The following is a 15,344-nucleotide window of genomic DNA, read 5'->3' as shown; positions in this document are numbered from 1 at the left end:
CTAACATGATTCGAAACCCAAATTATTGCGTTTCAAATCTTGTGCGGTTTGAAACGAAATAAAGGATCAAACTTTGTTTGATAGATACTCGAAGTTCAATTTTTTAATACTTCAAGAACATTTGAACGTGAATAATAATATTAATTGGTTTACCTCTTCTTCCATACCGCATTAATTTTGCTATTTTATTTAAATTCGAGATCTAAAGTATTCGGATATATATCAATGTTACATTACTGTTGCTTTGTGTTTACTGGGAAAATGTATTAATCCAAAGATTTTTTTCAATTTAAGATTCAAGAAAATATTTGACTTATTAAAAATTCTAAATATTAATGATAATTTTACTGTTTATAACAAAAGAAGCAAATTCGATAAAGGATAATTTTAAGCTTTAATGATCATTGATATTCTAATATCAAAAAATATTGCACTTTTCTCACAATGCTGCAACTCACACTTTTTATGAATTCCCTTTATACAATATATAATTAATATATATATATAGACTTTAATAGTTTAAGACATTTTACTCATTACTTACTTAAGAGTTGCATAATACATAATAGAAAAGATAAAGGTATAATATGATGGAGAATTGAGTTTCTCTGAATTATGCACACATACATACACAAACACACACAAGCTACTGATCTACCGATAGACCACTTACTCTCATTATTATAAAAAAAAAATATAAAACAAGATAAAGAAATGTTCTTGAAATACTAAAGTAAAATGGTTTATGTTTTTTATATAATCTGTGTTTATATGAGTTAAATAATCTCATACAAAATTAAAAATAAAGATATTATCAAATGCAATTTATAAAATTGTATGCTTAAATAACAATGATATGTATTTAATTAATTGTTAGAAGAAAGAGAGTAAAGCTTAAAAATTACTGAAAAAAATAACATTAACATATATATAAACCAGATAATTCAGAGTTCAAATATGTAAATAACAAATTTTTATTCAAGGACAGGACAGATTAAATTCATAGTTCAAATAGATATTTATTCAAAAACCATTGTATCCGTGACAAAACATATAATGTCTGTTACCGATGTGTAACGCGCATAATGTATACTCCCATTCGTACGCTCGCACTCATACTAATTTCTCCCATATTATTTTATTTTTATTTTGTTTTTTTTTCTTTTTAATAAACTTAATATTTACTAATTATATGTATATATATTTTTCTTTTATACTGTAGAATATTTAATATATCTTTTTTCTATCTCCACACATACATCCCACACGCCAGTTGCAGCTTATACTCATACAATTTTTGTCATTGTAATGTTATTTATTTAACATATGATTGTGTGATTGTGTGTACGTGTCTAATTACATGTTGTCGTATGTGATATGGCGCTAAGCCACTTTTATTTTAGCTATACACTACGAAATTTCCCGCACATGCTCATACGCACAAATTTGAGACCTTGTCAAGTGTACGACACGATTTTCCATTCGACTTCGAGAAATATCTAATATCGGATCTTAATATCGAATAAATAAACAGATAATCTAGAGGATAACTTTGTTTGAAGAAATTAAGCCTAAAAACGGGCAATCTATATAAATAACTTTACTTAGGTTTCTGTTTCCCAAGAGACGCGCATTTCGTTCTTTATATTCAGCTTATTTCTTAAAACATTCAGGCTCGTTAAAAAAATAGTTCCTTTTAAAAAACTATAATTTTCGCAGATTAACAATTAAATATAAAATCTCAATATTTAAAGAGATGAAAAGAGATAGATAACAATTTAGGAGAAAATCTCGAATGGTTATCAAGAATAAAAATTCAACAATCTCTAAGTTTTACATCCTCTAAACTCATTTAAAGTCAATGATCACTAAAGTCTTTTTTTCCCAGGAAAAGAAAAAAATTTGGACAAAATAACGATTGACAAAAGATGAGACGCAAATTTACTTCAATATGGAGAGACTCACTTGTGTTTACATATTCCTAAAACGTTGACGGTGTCTCCTTTTTCCAATTAAAAGGTCGCAGGAAATTCGTACGTTTTTCTTGACCGCAGGTCTACTCCGCGAGCCAATTTGCGACTCTCCAATCGTTCTCGACTTCGTCGCGTGTCGCCCGTGAGAATCGCACGATCGCCCTGGGAAAACGGAAGCACTTCACTCACTGACTTCCTTCCTCGTCGTCAGAAGGATCCTCTCTCCACCAAGATCGTACGATCGTGCGCCTCGTACGAAAGAATGAGATACCTTATCGTAGTAAGGACTGTTCCGAGAAGTTGATGTGCGTCGAACACGCGATGCTTTTATAGAATAGAGACTCCCATATATACTAAATAAATTAAGGTTTGGGAAAGTAATCCGCAATTATTCATTAATATATCTTTTATTAGCAAATCAAATTTTATTATGCTCAATTTATGATTTCGATTATGAGACTGGCTTTAATTTTTTAACTGTGGAATGATAAAATGTAGTAAAAATATTGTAGGTGTAAAGTTTAAATTTCTACTTTTTGTAGTTTTCAAACTTTCGAGAAAATATTGTTAGTGATTGAAATTAAAAGGATTCGAAGACATCTGTAATATTTTAAACAGAATTCCCTCTTCTTTCTACGAATCTTATTTCTTCTGTATTTAATTAAGAAATACAATATTGTTTATTAGCTTGTTAATCAATATTATTTGAAATATAATTATTTTGAGATGCAATCATAGTTCAACATTGAATTCAATGAAGAATTTAATTTAATTGTACATAAAAATTTGTATTTGTGTATACTAAATTGGTTCACTTTCATTGGCGCTGTTAATAATTAACAAGTTAATAAATAACATTTTGTATCTTAATAAATATAAAAGAAATAAGGTCTGTAAAAAGAACTGAGAATGGTATTTAAAATTGTTTACATGATTTTGTCTTTGAATCTTTTTAACATTATTTTTTCGAAAATTTGACTTTAAAAGCAGCAGAAATTTAAATTGAATTCTTATTGAATTCTTCACTGAATTCTGTTACTATAACTCAAAATGATTCTTCCATAAAGAATTCAATGATAGTAATTCTCTCACATATCTTGAATATTTCCAATATATTTCTAGAAAAAAATAACTAACTACTTTATTTAGCAAATTTGATCATTTGCACTAACACTGCTGTACTACTTATGTTGATGCATAAAAGCTGTTATAATAAAATTATTTAAATGTAAATCCACATAATATAAATATTTTTAATAATGAATATATAATAGTAATATTATAATGATTAATATTATAATAGTAATATTATAAATGTTATTTGATTATAATATATTATTAGGTATTTCATCGTTAAAAACTTTATATTATGCTTTTGTGTTATATAAAATAACAGCTATTAATATATATTAATATATATTAAATACATGTAATGCAAATAATCAAATTTGTTATTTGATCTGCCAATTCATTAATAAACAATTAGCATGAGTAGAATAACACAGTGCATTTTTTTACTGTTCGTTGTACAGAGTGCGAGATAAAAACTCGAGATCTATAAAATAAAAGTGCGTCTATAAAATAATGTGTTAAAAGTTATTCTTTAACATTACTCTTTAGAACATATGAATTATTAAGAAGACGAGAATATACGAATAAGAATCTCTTGCTGTTATACAATTATTCTGGCGGATATTTCCAAGATATCGCTAAAATCGCTATAATCGCAATTTACTTCACAATTGCACCACATAAAACTTATATGTTGTCTATTCACGCTTTACTTATCGTCATAGTGCAGTCTGTCAGTCTGTCTGTTGTTAAGATAATCTCATGTCGATATAATGTGTCGTTCATTAATCAACTGCGATTTTCAAAACGCAATCCGCATTTCGCTCAACGCCTTCCTTCAATCGGTATCCTAAGGCACATATTTTCGACACATCCCGAATCTCTTGAAATTGAAATAATTGGGTCTCTGGCATCTCGCGCACAATCGAAGTCGAGACGCGATTCAGGAGTTCGATCGTTAAACCGACGCTATTCTTTCATTCGCGGGCGAAGAAAAATGTTTCTTTAGTCGAGAAACACATGGAAAATTATTGCGCTATATGACATGTCAGAAGAAAAAAGGAGTATTATTATAATTAATATTGAAATTATTATGATAGTAAATTAGAATACTAAGATTATTTTACAAATATTTGTAACATTTTTCTTCTTAACGTCTCACGTCGATAAGTCTTTTGTAATACACTACATTTTTTAAATTTCATTATCAATGCATTTTTGAAAATTTTGCAAACGTACGCGCAAAATATAATGTGTGTATTTTTAAAATCGTCGACCTATACTAAGTCAAGTATCTTGTTAAAGTATCAATTACTGTTCTCATCCTTTCTTTCTCTCTCTTTCTTTCCTCAGTTAGCAACGGGAAATAACGTCAGGTATCGCAATAAATACGGTATAGCAAAGCTCGGTGACAACATGAAGCTAATGTTGCGTTAGAACCTGGCTCTGATATAAACGGCCGAAGCATCATGTTCGCCATATCCGAGACGCTTAGCATGCTTATACACCTCGTTGGCCGCAGCAGCTAGCGGTAAAGGTTGTTCCAGTTGATCACTCATACCTAAGGACAGTCTGAGATCCTTTTGCATATGTTGCAGCGGTAACTGGGTAGGAAAACCGCCTTCGATGATTGCTACAAAACAAAATATTAAGAATAACATTAATTACAAGTTCCATAAACACTTCTTTTACTAATTTTTAATCAGTTTGATAAAGAATTTTAGAATATCATATAATATAATATATATAATCATATTAGAATTATTATTAAAATAAAAAATTATTAATAATAAAATAATTTAAGTTGAAATTTTTATTACATTTATTAGAAATGTGTATATTATTACTGAACTGAATCAATTAAAGGTTAATACAAATGTAAATGAAATAACTGTGATCCAGATCGACATCTACCTTTGCCCTTATCAAGAATCGCTGGACACGCCAAAGATGTTAATTCCAAAACTTCCAGGACGTCCTTCTGCTGGAGACCGGCACGATCTGCAAGTGCCATACTTTCGGCCAGAGCTGCTAGAGTTACACCAGCCATTAGCTGAAGTACAAGGTTCATTTTGGAAGCATTGCCGACTTCACCAAGATAGAAGCTATTCTTGCCCATAGCTTCGAAGCAAGATTGACATTCATCAAACAATGACCGATCTCCAGCGGCAAGGATTACCAGAGTACCTTCTTGAGCTTGCGTTTTACTTCCTTGCACCTGCGCCTCTAAATAACGACCGCCCTTGCCGTTTATTGCTTCAGCGATATCTTGAGATGTCTCTGCGTCAATACCAGTCATTTCAACATAGCTCTTGTCAGGAGATATCTCTGTTAGTACACCGCAATTGCCAAACACCATCTGCAAAAAGTATTTATTTAACACACACATTTAATAAGCAGTTTTATAGAAACTATATATTGGAAAACAAGATGGATTATTTTTAAAAAATTGTAGAACTTTGAAGATATACTTACATCCTTAGCAGCTTGTGGGTCAGCTACACAAGAAAAGGTGATATCAGCTGCCAGCACAACATCAGATGGTGTTAAACCTTGCTCTGCTCCAGCCTTAACAAAATCTGCGCACTGCAAAAGATACAACAGATAAAATTACTTTATTAAACTTTTAATTATTCATAGCAAAACGTAATAAAATAATTCTTATATTTATTTACAAAAACATTATAAGAGCACTTTCTTTTATAAATTTACAATATCATGTATATTATTTATAAGTATTTAATTATAATTATAATTTAATTATAATATAATATAATTATATTATAATATGTATAACATAATACAATTATATTGTAATATAAATAATATAACATAATATAAATAACATATTATATATATATATATATATATATATAAAATCACTTTATTTATATATATGATATATATATAATAATGTATATTAATTATATGTAATTGTAAAAAATATTAGAACGATATATAAATATTATATCACATTTTCTCTCTTTCTCTATCTCGTTACAATACACTGCGGCGAGATGAAATTTAATATCGTGGCGCCATCTCTCGGTATGATGTACAGTTACAATTAATACTAGCTATCGCCGACAGATGACGGCACCACGAGGAGCCGAGCGCCATTTGCATCGTTTCATCATGCGGACCGAAGCGTTCTCGGTAACGCCGGCCACATCAGCAAACGACGCCATTGTTGTTCAAAAGATTTTCTTCCACGTCGATTGCGAGTACCCGTTACAGACTCGTTCTCGCGTTCGGTACTTTTCTCTGCCAGTGATATTACGAGCGGTACGTGTATGGCGATTTAATGGAGGAACTTGGCGATATTTTTTTTTCCTTTATCTCGACCGTGACGAAAATGACGAACAACCATTAGCCATTTTACGTTTCCACGTTGCTAGAACGCCCTAGAATTTTCTCGCAAGGCTGTAAACTGTACGAGGGCGCGGCTTTTTCTACGTAGGCGATTTCCGAGATCGCTTTTCATTGAGGACGAGGTCGGCAACACAACACGCAATTCGCTGTATTACGTCGAATTTATTTCGTCACGTGGCTGGCTATCGTGATCACGTTAGATTTTTCTCGAAGTCGAGACGAGAAATATATTAACGAACTTTGCTTTTTTCACAGAATTATTCATGAAATTTATTTACAGTTGCTCATTTTTGTAGAAGCTGCTAAAAATGATTTTGAACATACTTCTAGTTAGAAATCTTTAAAAATTTCATATATTTTGATTCTAGGTTTATCAATCTAAAGTTATTTTTATCCAAAATGATATTACACTACAAAGTCAAATTCATGTGGATGTCAAAATGATCCTGATATAATTCTGAGAAGAATATTTTTCAAAGATAAATTACGTGCATCGTGTTTCTTCGAAATCGTCTAAATTTGGACTTCTACACGTTCTTACTCTCTAAATTTCTCTGCACATTTTCTTCGTATTTTCAAGATTAAATAAAATATTTAAATACTTTAATAGTTCACCGTATATATTAAATATTCTTATGATCTTAGGTGTCAAACATGACAACTATATGTATATTAATCGCGGATTGCGTCAAATATGTTATCCTTTATACATTAAAAAATGTATATATTCTATTATAAAATGATATAAAGCAAAATGGATTTTATTACATACACGTTATAAAGAGACTCGATTTATTCTTGTGCATACACAACACACCAGCGCGTTTTATCTACGAATCCTTATCTCATCCGGTATGTGTTATGAGAGAGAAAGAGAAACAAAGCGCAAGTACATATGTACGTATTCGACAAACTGCGACCGAAAAGGAAAATAGGTCGTGTTAATTCGCGAACGATCTTCAATAACATGTGTAATAAAACGATCTTCAATAACGTGTAATAAAACGTAATGTTAGATTAGATTAAATACGGCGATAAACAAATCTCAATAAACAAATTTCGGAAAAAAGCGAGCTTTTTTTTGCAAAATTACCGTTTGTTTCGCTTTTATTGTCTCTAACTCGAAGCAAGTTTTTCTCTCATCGGAAAGCGACTTTGTTATATATAAAGTAACATCCCACCGTTACGGTCTACTTGAAAACTTACGTTCAACGTTCGCGTTCAATGTGACGCACTTCCGCTTTCTTGTTGTATGATGTATAAAAATAACGAGAGAACTTTATTTTTCTTATCTAGTAGATAATTACAATATCATGGAAAAATCTTGACTTTAACTTGCTATCTATTTATAAAATTCTGGAAATTTTCAAAAAAGAATTTATAGCGGCATTTCATATACATATAACAGTGTGCATAATTATTTGGTAAATAATCATTAATTTTACAATTTATAAATAATTCAACAATCTTAAAATACAATATTAAAATATAACGCGTAATTTCATGATTCATTAATAATATATATATATATATATATATATGTAATGTATTCGTTAATAATTTTATTACAATTTTAATTATTACTTCACTAATCTGTCTTTCTCTCTCGTTCTTTTCCAACATTTCTAGTAACATTTTCTAAACGTCGCACTTTTATTAACAAAATATTCTAGTTTCCAAACAGAATACAAAGGTTAAGTTAATTTTACAAATACAACGCTTGTGCGTTATAAAATTTATTACACGCTCGTTTAAGACTCGACCTTCGTCGCTATTGTGTTGAAACTGTAAGATGGTTTGAATGAGCAAACTAGGAATCGTGCTAAGCGATTAATGGTCAAAGCACCGTCTCTTCTCTCCTTTCTTTCCGTATGACGTATATCATGCAACGCGTTCTCTTCCTACAATTTACCACCCACACGACGTACGCGACTATATACAGGGCGTCTCGAAATGAACGAATTTTAATAATAGATTCTTGCATTTATGGAATAGAAACTTCTTTAATGAGGGTATATCAGCACCTTGTAAATTATAACTAAACAAAGGTAAAGAATTACTTTGCATAGAATTTTCATTTAACTTTAAGTTTACTTACAAATATTTGTTGTAAAAAGCAATAAACTAATGTTCATTCCATTCAATTTTTGGTACGATATTATTATTATTATTATTATTTGATTCAAGAATATAGCACTGGAAATTCGCAGCATCTATTTTGAGATATGTTGTATATGTATCAACGTATAAATGTAAATTAAAATTCGATTGAACAGTAGAGTTGGTTACTAAATTAAATTTAATCATTAGCATTTTGGCAAACATTTAATACACAATATCTATCGATTGCTTGGCAACATCGCGATGATGTTTCTTACATGACTTTCAAAAATATTTCAACAGGACAAATATTTTCGAATATCAATTCAACCAAGTTTTGTGAACAGAAAAGACAGATTTGTCTAATTGATGAATAATACGAAAATATCCAAGTTTATAACGTTAAACTCTCGTTATTTTAAGAAGAAAGGTAATTCTCAATTTTTACATCACGTACTCGACAAATAAATTTAATATTCCGGGCTAATAAATCTTGAAAATGTAAGTATATTAAATATTCATGAAAGCTATAAATAAAAGCCAATTAAAAATATAATCAAATTAAAATGAAAAAAGATAAACTAAATTGTAAAAGAAAAAAAAAACTTTTTTAAAATAAAATATATATAAATGTAAAAGTAAAAAATAAAATCAATTATATAGAAAATATAAAAATCAAATCAGATATGTGTATGATACAGAAAAAAACTTTGAGAAATCTTTTAGAATTTCATTTATATTTTTAATCCGTTGTAACCGTATGGAAAAAATCGTGCTGATCAGACCACGATTGCGCAAGATATAATCCATCGTATAAATTCTGCGGAAATTAATTTTGCAAATCAACATCACGACGAATCTCATAACGTGAAATGTCACACAAAAAACAAGTTCGTGTCGCCACAGGTGACTTGACAAATAAATAAAAAGACTGACAGGCAAGAGACAATCACGACAAGTTGCGATAACGTGTGCTATACCAACGACCTTGAACCAACTTGGAAACTTGTAATGCTTCCATGATGGAAGAAATCCAATGATTTTCAGGACAAACACCGTTACATATGACACACGTGCATGTCTTGCATTTCTTGTCACGATAATATGTTGTGACGTTGACTCTCGTTTAATCGTAACTCGATAACTCTAATGATAAAATGCATGAATTTTTTCGACATCTGCTATTTTAAAAGACTCATAAAATGCTGAAGCTACATCAAAAACAGTAGTTTTAAATAAAGTACTTTATCGACGTATAAAACGCGCGCAACAAAATTATATTTCAAAAATTAAATGTATTGATTTACGGACTTAATTTTCGCGAAATTATATAGTGAAGTATTGCATAATTATCCTTAAAATTCAACGAATTTAATCTTCTCAATGCTACGCCGATTAAATAACAATATTAATAACAAATAAATAAAAAAGGACACAAGATTTTTTTATATTATTCTCTTACTGTGTATTTTTAATTTCTTATATATTTTGTCTTTTACAATCTGCTTTATTATATTTTTTATTTTAGTAATATATATGTAAAATAATTGTATATTTAACTAGTAAATGTACAATCTTTAATTATTTTTAGATGCAAAGTGCATGGATACAGATTAGGCAAAAAAGAAATAAAATTCTTAATGATTTTAGCTCGCGCAAGATTTTATATAAATATTATTACGAAAGTGTAAAAACTCTTGCATGTGTATGGCCTACGTAAAACACGTGGGTGAACAACTGCTTAACATTAAGGCTGACGGTTTGACGTCCGCATTAATGGTCGACGAACGAACGATACCATTTGCCATTCCCGTATTGTATCCATTATGCACTTGCCAACCATTTCTGCAATTGTTAACGTAACTCTTCATCAAAATATTTTTCAATGATGAGATTATCGAGTTATTCAATTGTCAGATTTCTACATGCATAAAAGATTATGTGTGTGTGTGTGTGTTGTGTTATCTTATTTTTTTCCAACACACATAATAAAAGGTCTTCAAAATTCAAACATTGCGATTGCGTCGAATAATGTTGTCATAAACAAAAACAACAAATATGTATTATCAAACTTGAAATTTTAACACCTTATATAAGCTACTGTAATTTATATTTTACAACATTTTGATGTATATATGTGCTTTCTCCTCATTATATGAAATATTGTAATTGCACTTAACTCTTGGATTTAAATTTAAAAAGTTCATTAAGCTTTTTTAACTAGCGAAAAAGAGAAATCTATTCTTTTTAATCCATAAATCATCCTTTCTCTTTCGGGTCAAGGAACAATCGATATAGCTTGCCAAGATATCGCAATCATAGGATACTCATATTTCCAATAAAAGCAGAATAATCATAATTGAAAAGACTCTGAAACCGAAACACGATATTGTTGAATAGGTAGATGTTGAGATTAATATTTTAGATAAAAAAGGCTTAAAAAATGGAAAAATTTATTTATTAAAACTGTCATCTCTCCTGATAGCACTAACAAAAAAATCTTTGCACGTAATAAAAACAATTTAAAAAAGTAAATTCTGCAATAAAATTTTGACATTTGTTTCACGAGGAACTATAGTTAGAAGCTCTATTAAAATTAAATTTGTCTCTATATCTATAAATATCGATCCACCGATAATCAAATTGTTCCACTCGGTGCATGAAACAGTTGTAATTGACGGCAAAAGATACTAATTTAATGCACACACATGCACGTGATCGCATGCGATCATGCATTTAATTAAACATCATTCCGTCATACGCTTACCCACGTAAAATTATGCGAAAGCCGATAGTGGAGAGTAATGCATTTCTTATGCATATTGAGATAGGGATCTCCTCGCCATTGTTTCGGCATACAAAAGTGTCGAATGTCACGCAAAGAGCAGGCTTTTGATTTTCTTCAATGTCATATGGATATCAGAAACGTGTCCGAGTGGAAACTTATCTGGCAATAAATTCGATTCAAATGCTGATTCAACTTTGATAGGAATGCACGCGATAAGCAAGAAGAAAAAAAGCGACAGAATATTAAACAGCGGAATAATTAGCAAGTCGCCTGTAAACCGCTTCAAAGGCTCGACATTAACAGTCTTGCAAACAAAAACAATCAAGTCACCAGAGGATGGAATACTTGATGGAATTGACGGTTGTCGGCCGTTCAATTATCATTTCATTATCGCGACATGTTTACGAATAAATTACCTAAAAATATTCATAATTAAAAAATAAAAAATTTGCAAACATGAAGGTTTTACATAGGTATGTAAAATTTCATAGAAAAAAATGTTAAAAGTAGAGATAGATCGAGGCTTTGTAAAAAAAATTGTTAAAATAATAAATGTAATATTTTTAAATATTTTATGTAACGAAAATAAATGCAATATTATATAATATTATTTTGACAAGCTAACTAAAAGAAATTTATGTTATGTAAACATATTCGATTACACTTGAATTCGCAACGCGAATGCTTGTAGGTGGAACGAATTATTGCAGTCCGGTTCTGGGAAAACGAGATTACACAGTCGACGTAATTTATTTAACGTCATATGGATTTAAAAAATCCTACTAAAAATATTAGTAAATTGCGACTATTTGCGACAGAATATATATCTTTTTTTTTCGAAAAAATGGACCATAACTCATCTATAAATAAATAAATTAGCCAAATTTGTCGAAATCGATTTGCTTATAGCAAGTTTGTCTCTATCATTGAGAGGTGAAGAAAGTGAAAGCAATCACATTAGTGTGAAAGTATAATATGTAGTTTAAAAGAGACTTTCTTTTTTTCACCTATCCGCAGATGGAATCCTTCATGCAATGTTACTTTATCATTAACTAACCATAAGCTAGGAAAACAATCTTAAGTAAGCAAAATGAATATTGCTTGCCGAGATTCAATATTGAAGTAATCGCCACCACGTATTTTCTATTTTCGATTAGCAACAAATTGAAAAAACATATCTGCAGGATATATTTAATTTTTGAGAAAATAACATATAAGTAATATCTGTGAAAAACATCGCAGTTAGAAAAATTTAGTTGTATTCTTTTTGATTATATCGATTTTATAAGAATCTAAAAATTTCGAAATTGAGTATTCCTTACATAAGAACATCCAAAATTAATTATATATATCAGATTATCGATATTAACTTTAAATATATTGCTATATTCCACCGCTATTTTTATACATTGATATACCAGTGTTAAGTTAACAGACTTTATTTATTTTTAACTACCATGGCATAACGCTACAAGCTATGATAATTCATATAAGTAACACTCAAGTGCAATGGCCGTGGCCAGTATCTACGGGCCTGATTCCTTGCGCGCGCGTTTATATATCCCACACCAAGTATTTATAGCCACCAGTACAATAGCTAGAGAAAGTTTCTCGTTTGACAGTTGTGAATTTTTTCCCACAAGATTTTATTATATATATATACATTCCATTAGAAATAAACCTTTCGAAAATATCAATCTCATCGCTAAAATGCCGAAGGCGGAGAACGATACTGAGAGTGCTAAGGGAAGAACGAAGAAGTAAGCGACCGAGAGAGATCAGTGAAAAGAAGAAGGATAGAAGAATGCAAGGGGAGAAGGAGAAAGAGAGAGAGAGACAGAGAAAGAGACCGAGGGGAAGCGGTCGGCAGGCACAGCGACAGAGCGGCACGCCGAGCAACCGGCACGTTTAAATAAAGAGCCGACGGTAGTTGCGACGTTGCCGGATCGGTTCACTATTGATCTGCGAATTCGTTCAGCGCAGCAGCCTGGGGTCATGCATGCGCCAGCGAGGCGGCAACGTCGCGCGTCTCCCAGCTGATCGGGAGCTCCGCTCGACTCGGCCCTCGGCCGAGCTCTGCCGCTGCCACGCCGTTCCATCTCTCTCGCTTCGTACGAGAATTACATTGCCTTGTTGCACTCGTGTAGCTAGAAACGCGATATACGTCGCATGGCCTACCCGAGCGTGCGACCGCTATTGCCCCGATTCGTAAAGCGAAGTTTTCTCTCTTCCTCACTGTATGAAAGTGTGTCGTTTCGCTTTGGTATGAGTGTACTAACATAAGACGAGATCCTTCTTCGCTACTTTAATCAGCGCATTGCTCGTATTACATAACGAATATTATATTTTTTTCATAGGCGACGGAGGAGTATATAGAGATACAAAATTGCATAACCAGTGTGACTCGCGCTTTTTAAAAAGAGAACTCGTATATATTTAAATCTTCATTTTTAAACTCCATCGCACATCTGTATTTATATGTCGTGATAACTAAAAAAAAAATATTAAAACATTGGTTCGTGAAGAGAAAACCGTGTATTATCAGGAATATTTATACGCACCACACGGTTATCAACATTAATCACACTCTGTCATTTTCGGCTTCATAATTTCTAAGCGCGCTATTTTGTGCCACGTCTAAAGCGGTATTCAGGAATAATGAGGGCGGAGAGAAATGTACGAGTACAATTGAACTTTCTGAGTAGTGCAGCAGGCACACCTCAACATGATCGTCGCGTGTAATTCTCTTACAATCAAAGAGGTTTTATCGTAACGCAAACAACGAGGGTTTCACGAGATCCTGTATAAGAGTCATCGATTTTCTCGATGCATCCTTTTTCGAGAAGATTCCTACCTTACAACTATTTATCGATGTCCTTATACAATATATATATGCAAAATTGATAATTCCCTCATTTTTCAGGGAAACGTGCTTTCAATACTCAATGAATTATGTATAATACGCTTCCAAAAGTAGCCTCGCGATCTTTCGGGAGTAAATTTCTTAAGCTATTCGTGTACATCACTGTTCCTATTTGGGAAGTTCTTATATAAAATAAATAAAAAATGCTTATATACTAATTATTTAGAAATTTAAGAAATTATTTTAAAATAGGATGCATAAACATGTCATTTTGATTAAAAAAAGTATTATTTTAAAATTATTGCTTTTTTTTTTTTAGAAAAGTATCTGATATTTATTTCGAGATCATTCCCGATTTGTTTAAATATCAAAATTGATTATGTAAAAATTCAATATGCTGATAAATGCTTCATCTTCTTCATATTTGTAGATGTCGTGCAAACAAATATAAGAAAACTAAAATATTACTTTTATGAATAATTATATTTTTCATGGGAAATTGTGTTTCCTTCATCGAATAGTTCTTTTTTTTAACTGAAATTTTTTCTCGTTAATTTTTGATGATCTCGTTGCACGAGAAAGGACGAAGGCGTGGTAGCGAAATCAATAGGAAACTCATAAAAGTCGCCTTACTTAATCTATCTATTAAATAATATTAATTTAATAGTGCATGTCTTCATGAGAGGAAGCTTCGACGCGCATAGAGAGATCAGATCGAAAAAGCAGATGACCCTACCCTTTGGTACCGCCTCCTCCTGACCATGACCGACGACATGTGTAAGCAAGAACAGAGGGGGAAACAAGTTTTCACGTGGCCTTCCCGTAACCTAGAAAACTTTGCCAATTGAGGCCAGACTCAATCTTATTATTAGGTAATGAAAGTATGCAATCACGTTCTCTCAAGCTGACTGACTTACAGTAATAGTCTAGGTCGTACATTAGTTGACAATGATCTTTCAACCCTTCTTAAATTACAATCTATACTAGGAAGAACATCCTTTTACGAATGTGAATAAAATCTTAATGGCAGTTTCTTTGATAAATTTGGAATTAACTATAGAAATTGATAAGGCTCTAAATATTAAAAAGGATGAGTTAATAAGAATAAGAACCTAATACAAGATCTAGAACGCAAAAATAAAAATAATTTTAAGAAATCAATTGATAAATTTATTTT

General features: G+C 31.1%; 1 protein-coding gene across 1 annotated transcript in view; it reads right to left on the bottom strand.

The window, feature by feature from the left end:
* Window positions 1-999: 999 nt before the first annotated feature.
* The window catches only part of Ndf (Nucleosome-destabilizing factor), a 35,495-nt gene continuing 21,150 nt past the window's right edge, over window positions 1,000-15,344 (bottom strand). The window contains exons 8-10 of the mRNA XM_072901452.1: window positions 5,520-5,630; window positions 4,959-5,403; window positions 1,000-4,677 (exon numbers count right to left, since the gene is read on the bottom strand). Coding sequence (XP_072757553.1) covers window positions 4,478-4,677; window positions 4,959-5,403; window positions 5,520-5,630 — 756 coding nt within the window. The 3' untranslated portion in view covers window positions 1,000-4,477. The remainder of the gene's footprint in view (window positions 4,678-4,958; window positions 5,404-5,519; window positions 5,631-15,344) is intronic.

The sequence above is a fragment of the Anoplolepis gracilipes genome, chromosome 10 (assembly GCF_047496725.1).
Source record: "Anoplolepis gracilipes chromosome 10, ASM4749672v1, whole genome shotgun sequence".
Taxonomy (NCBI): Eukaryota; Metazoa; Arthropoda; class Insecta; order Hymenoptera; family Formicidae; genus Anoplolepis; species Anoplolepis gracilipes.
This window is presented reverse-complemented; position numbering and strand designations above follow the sequence as displayed.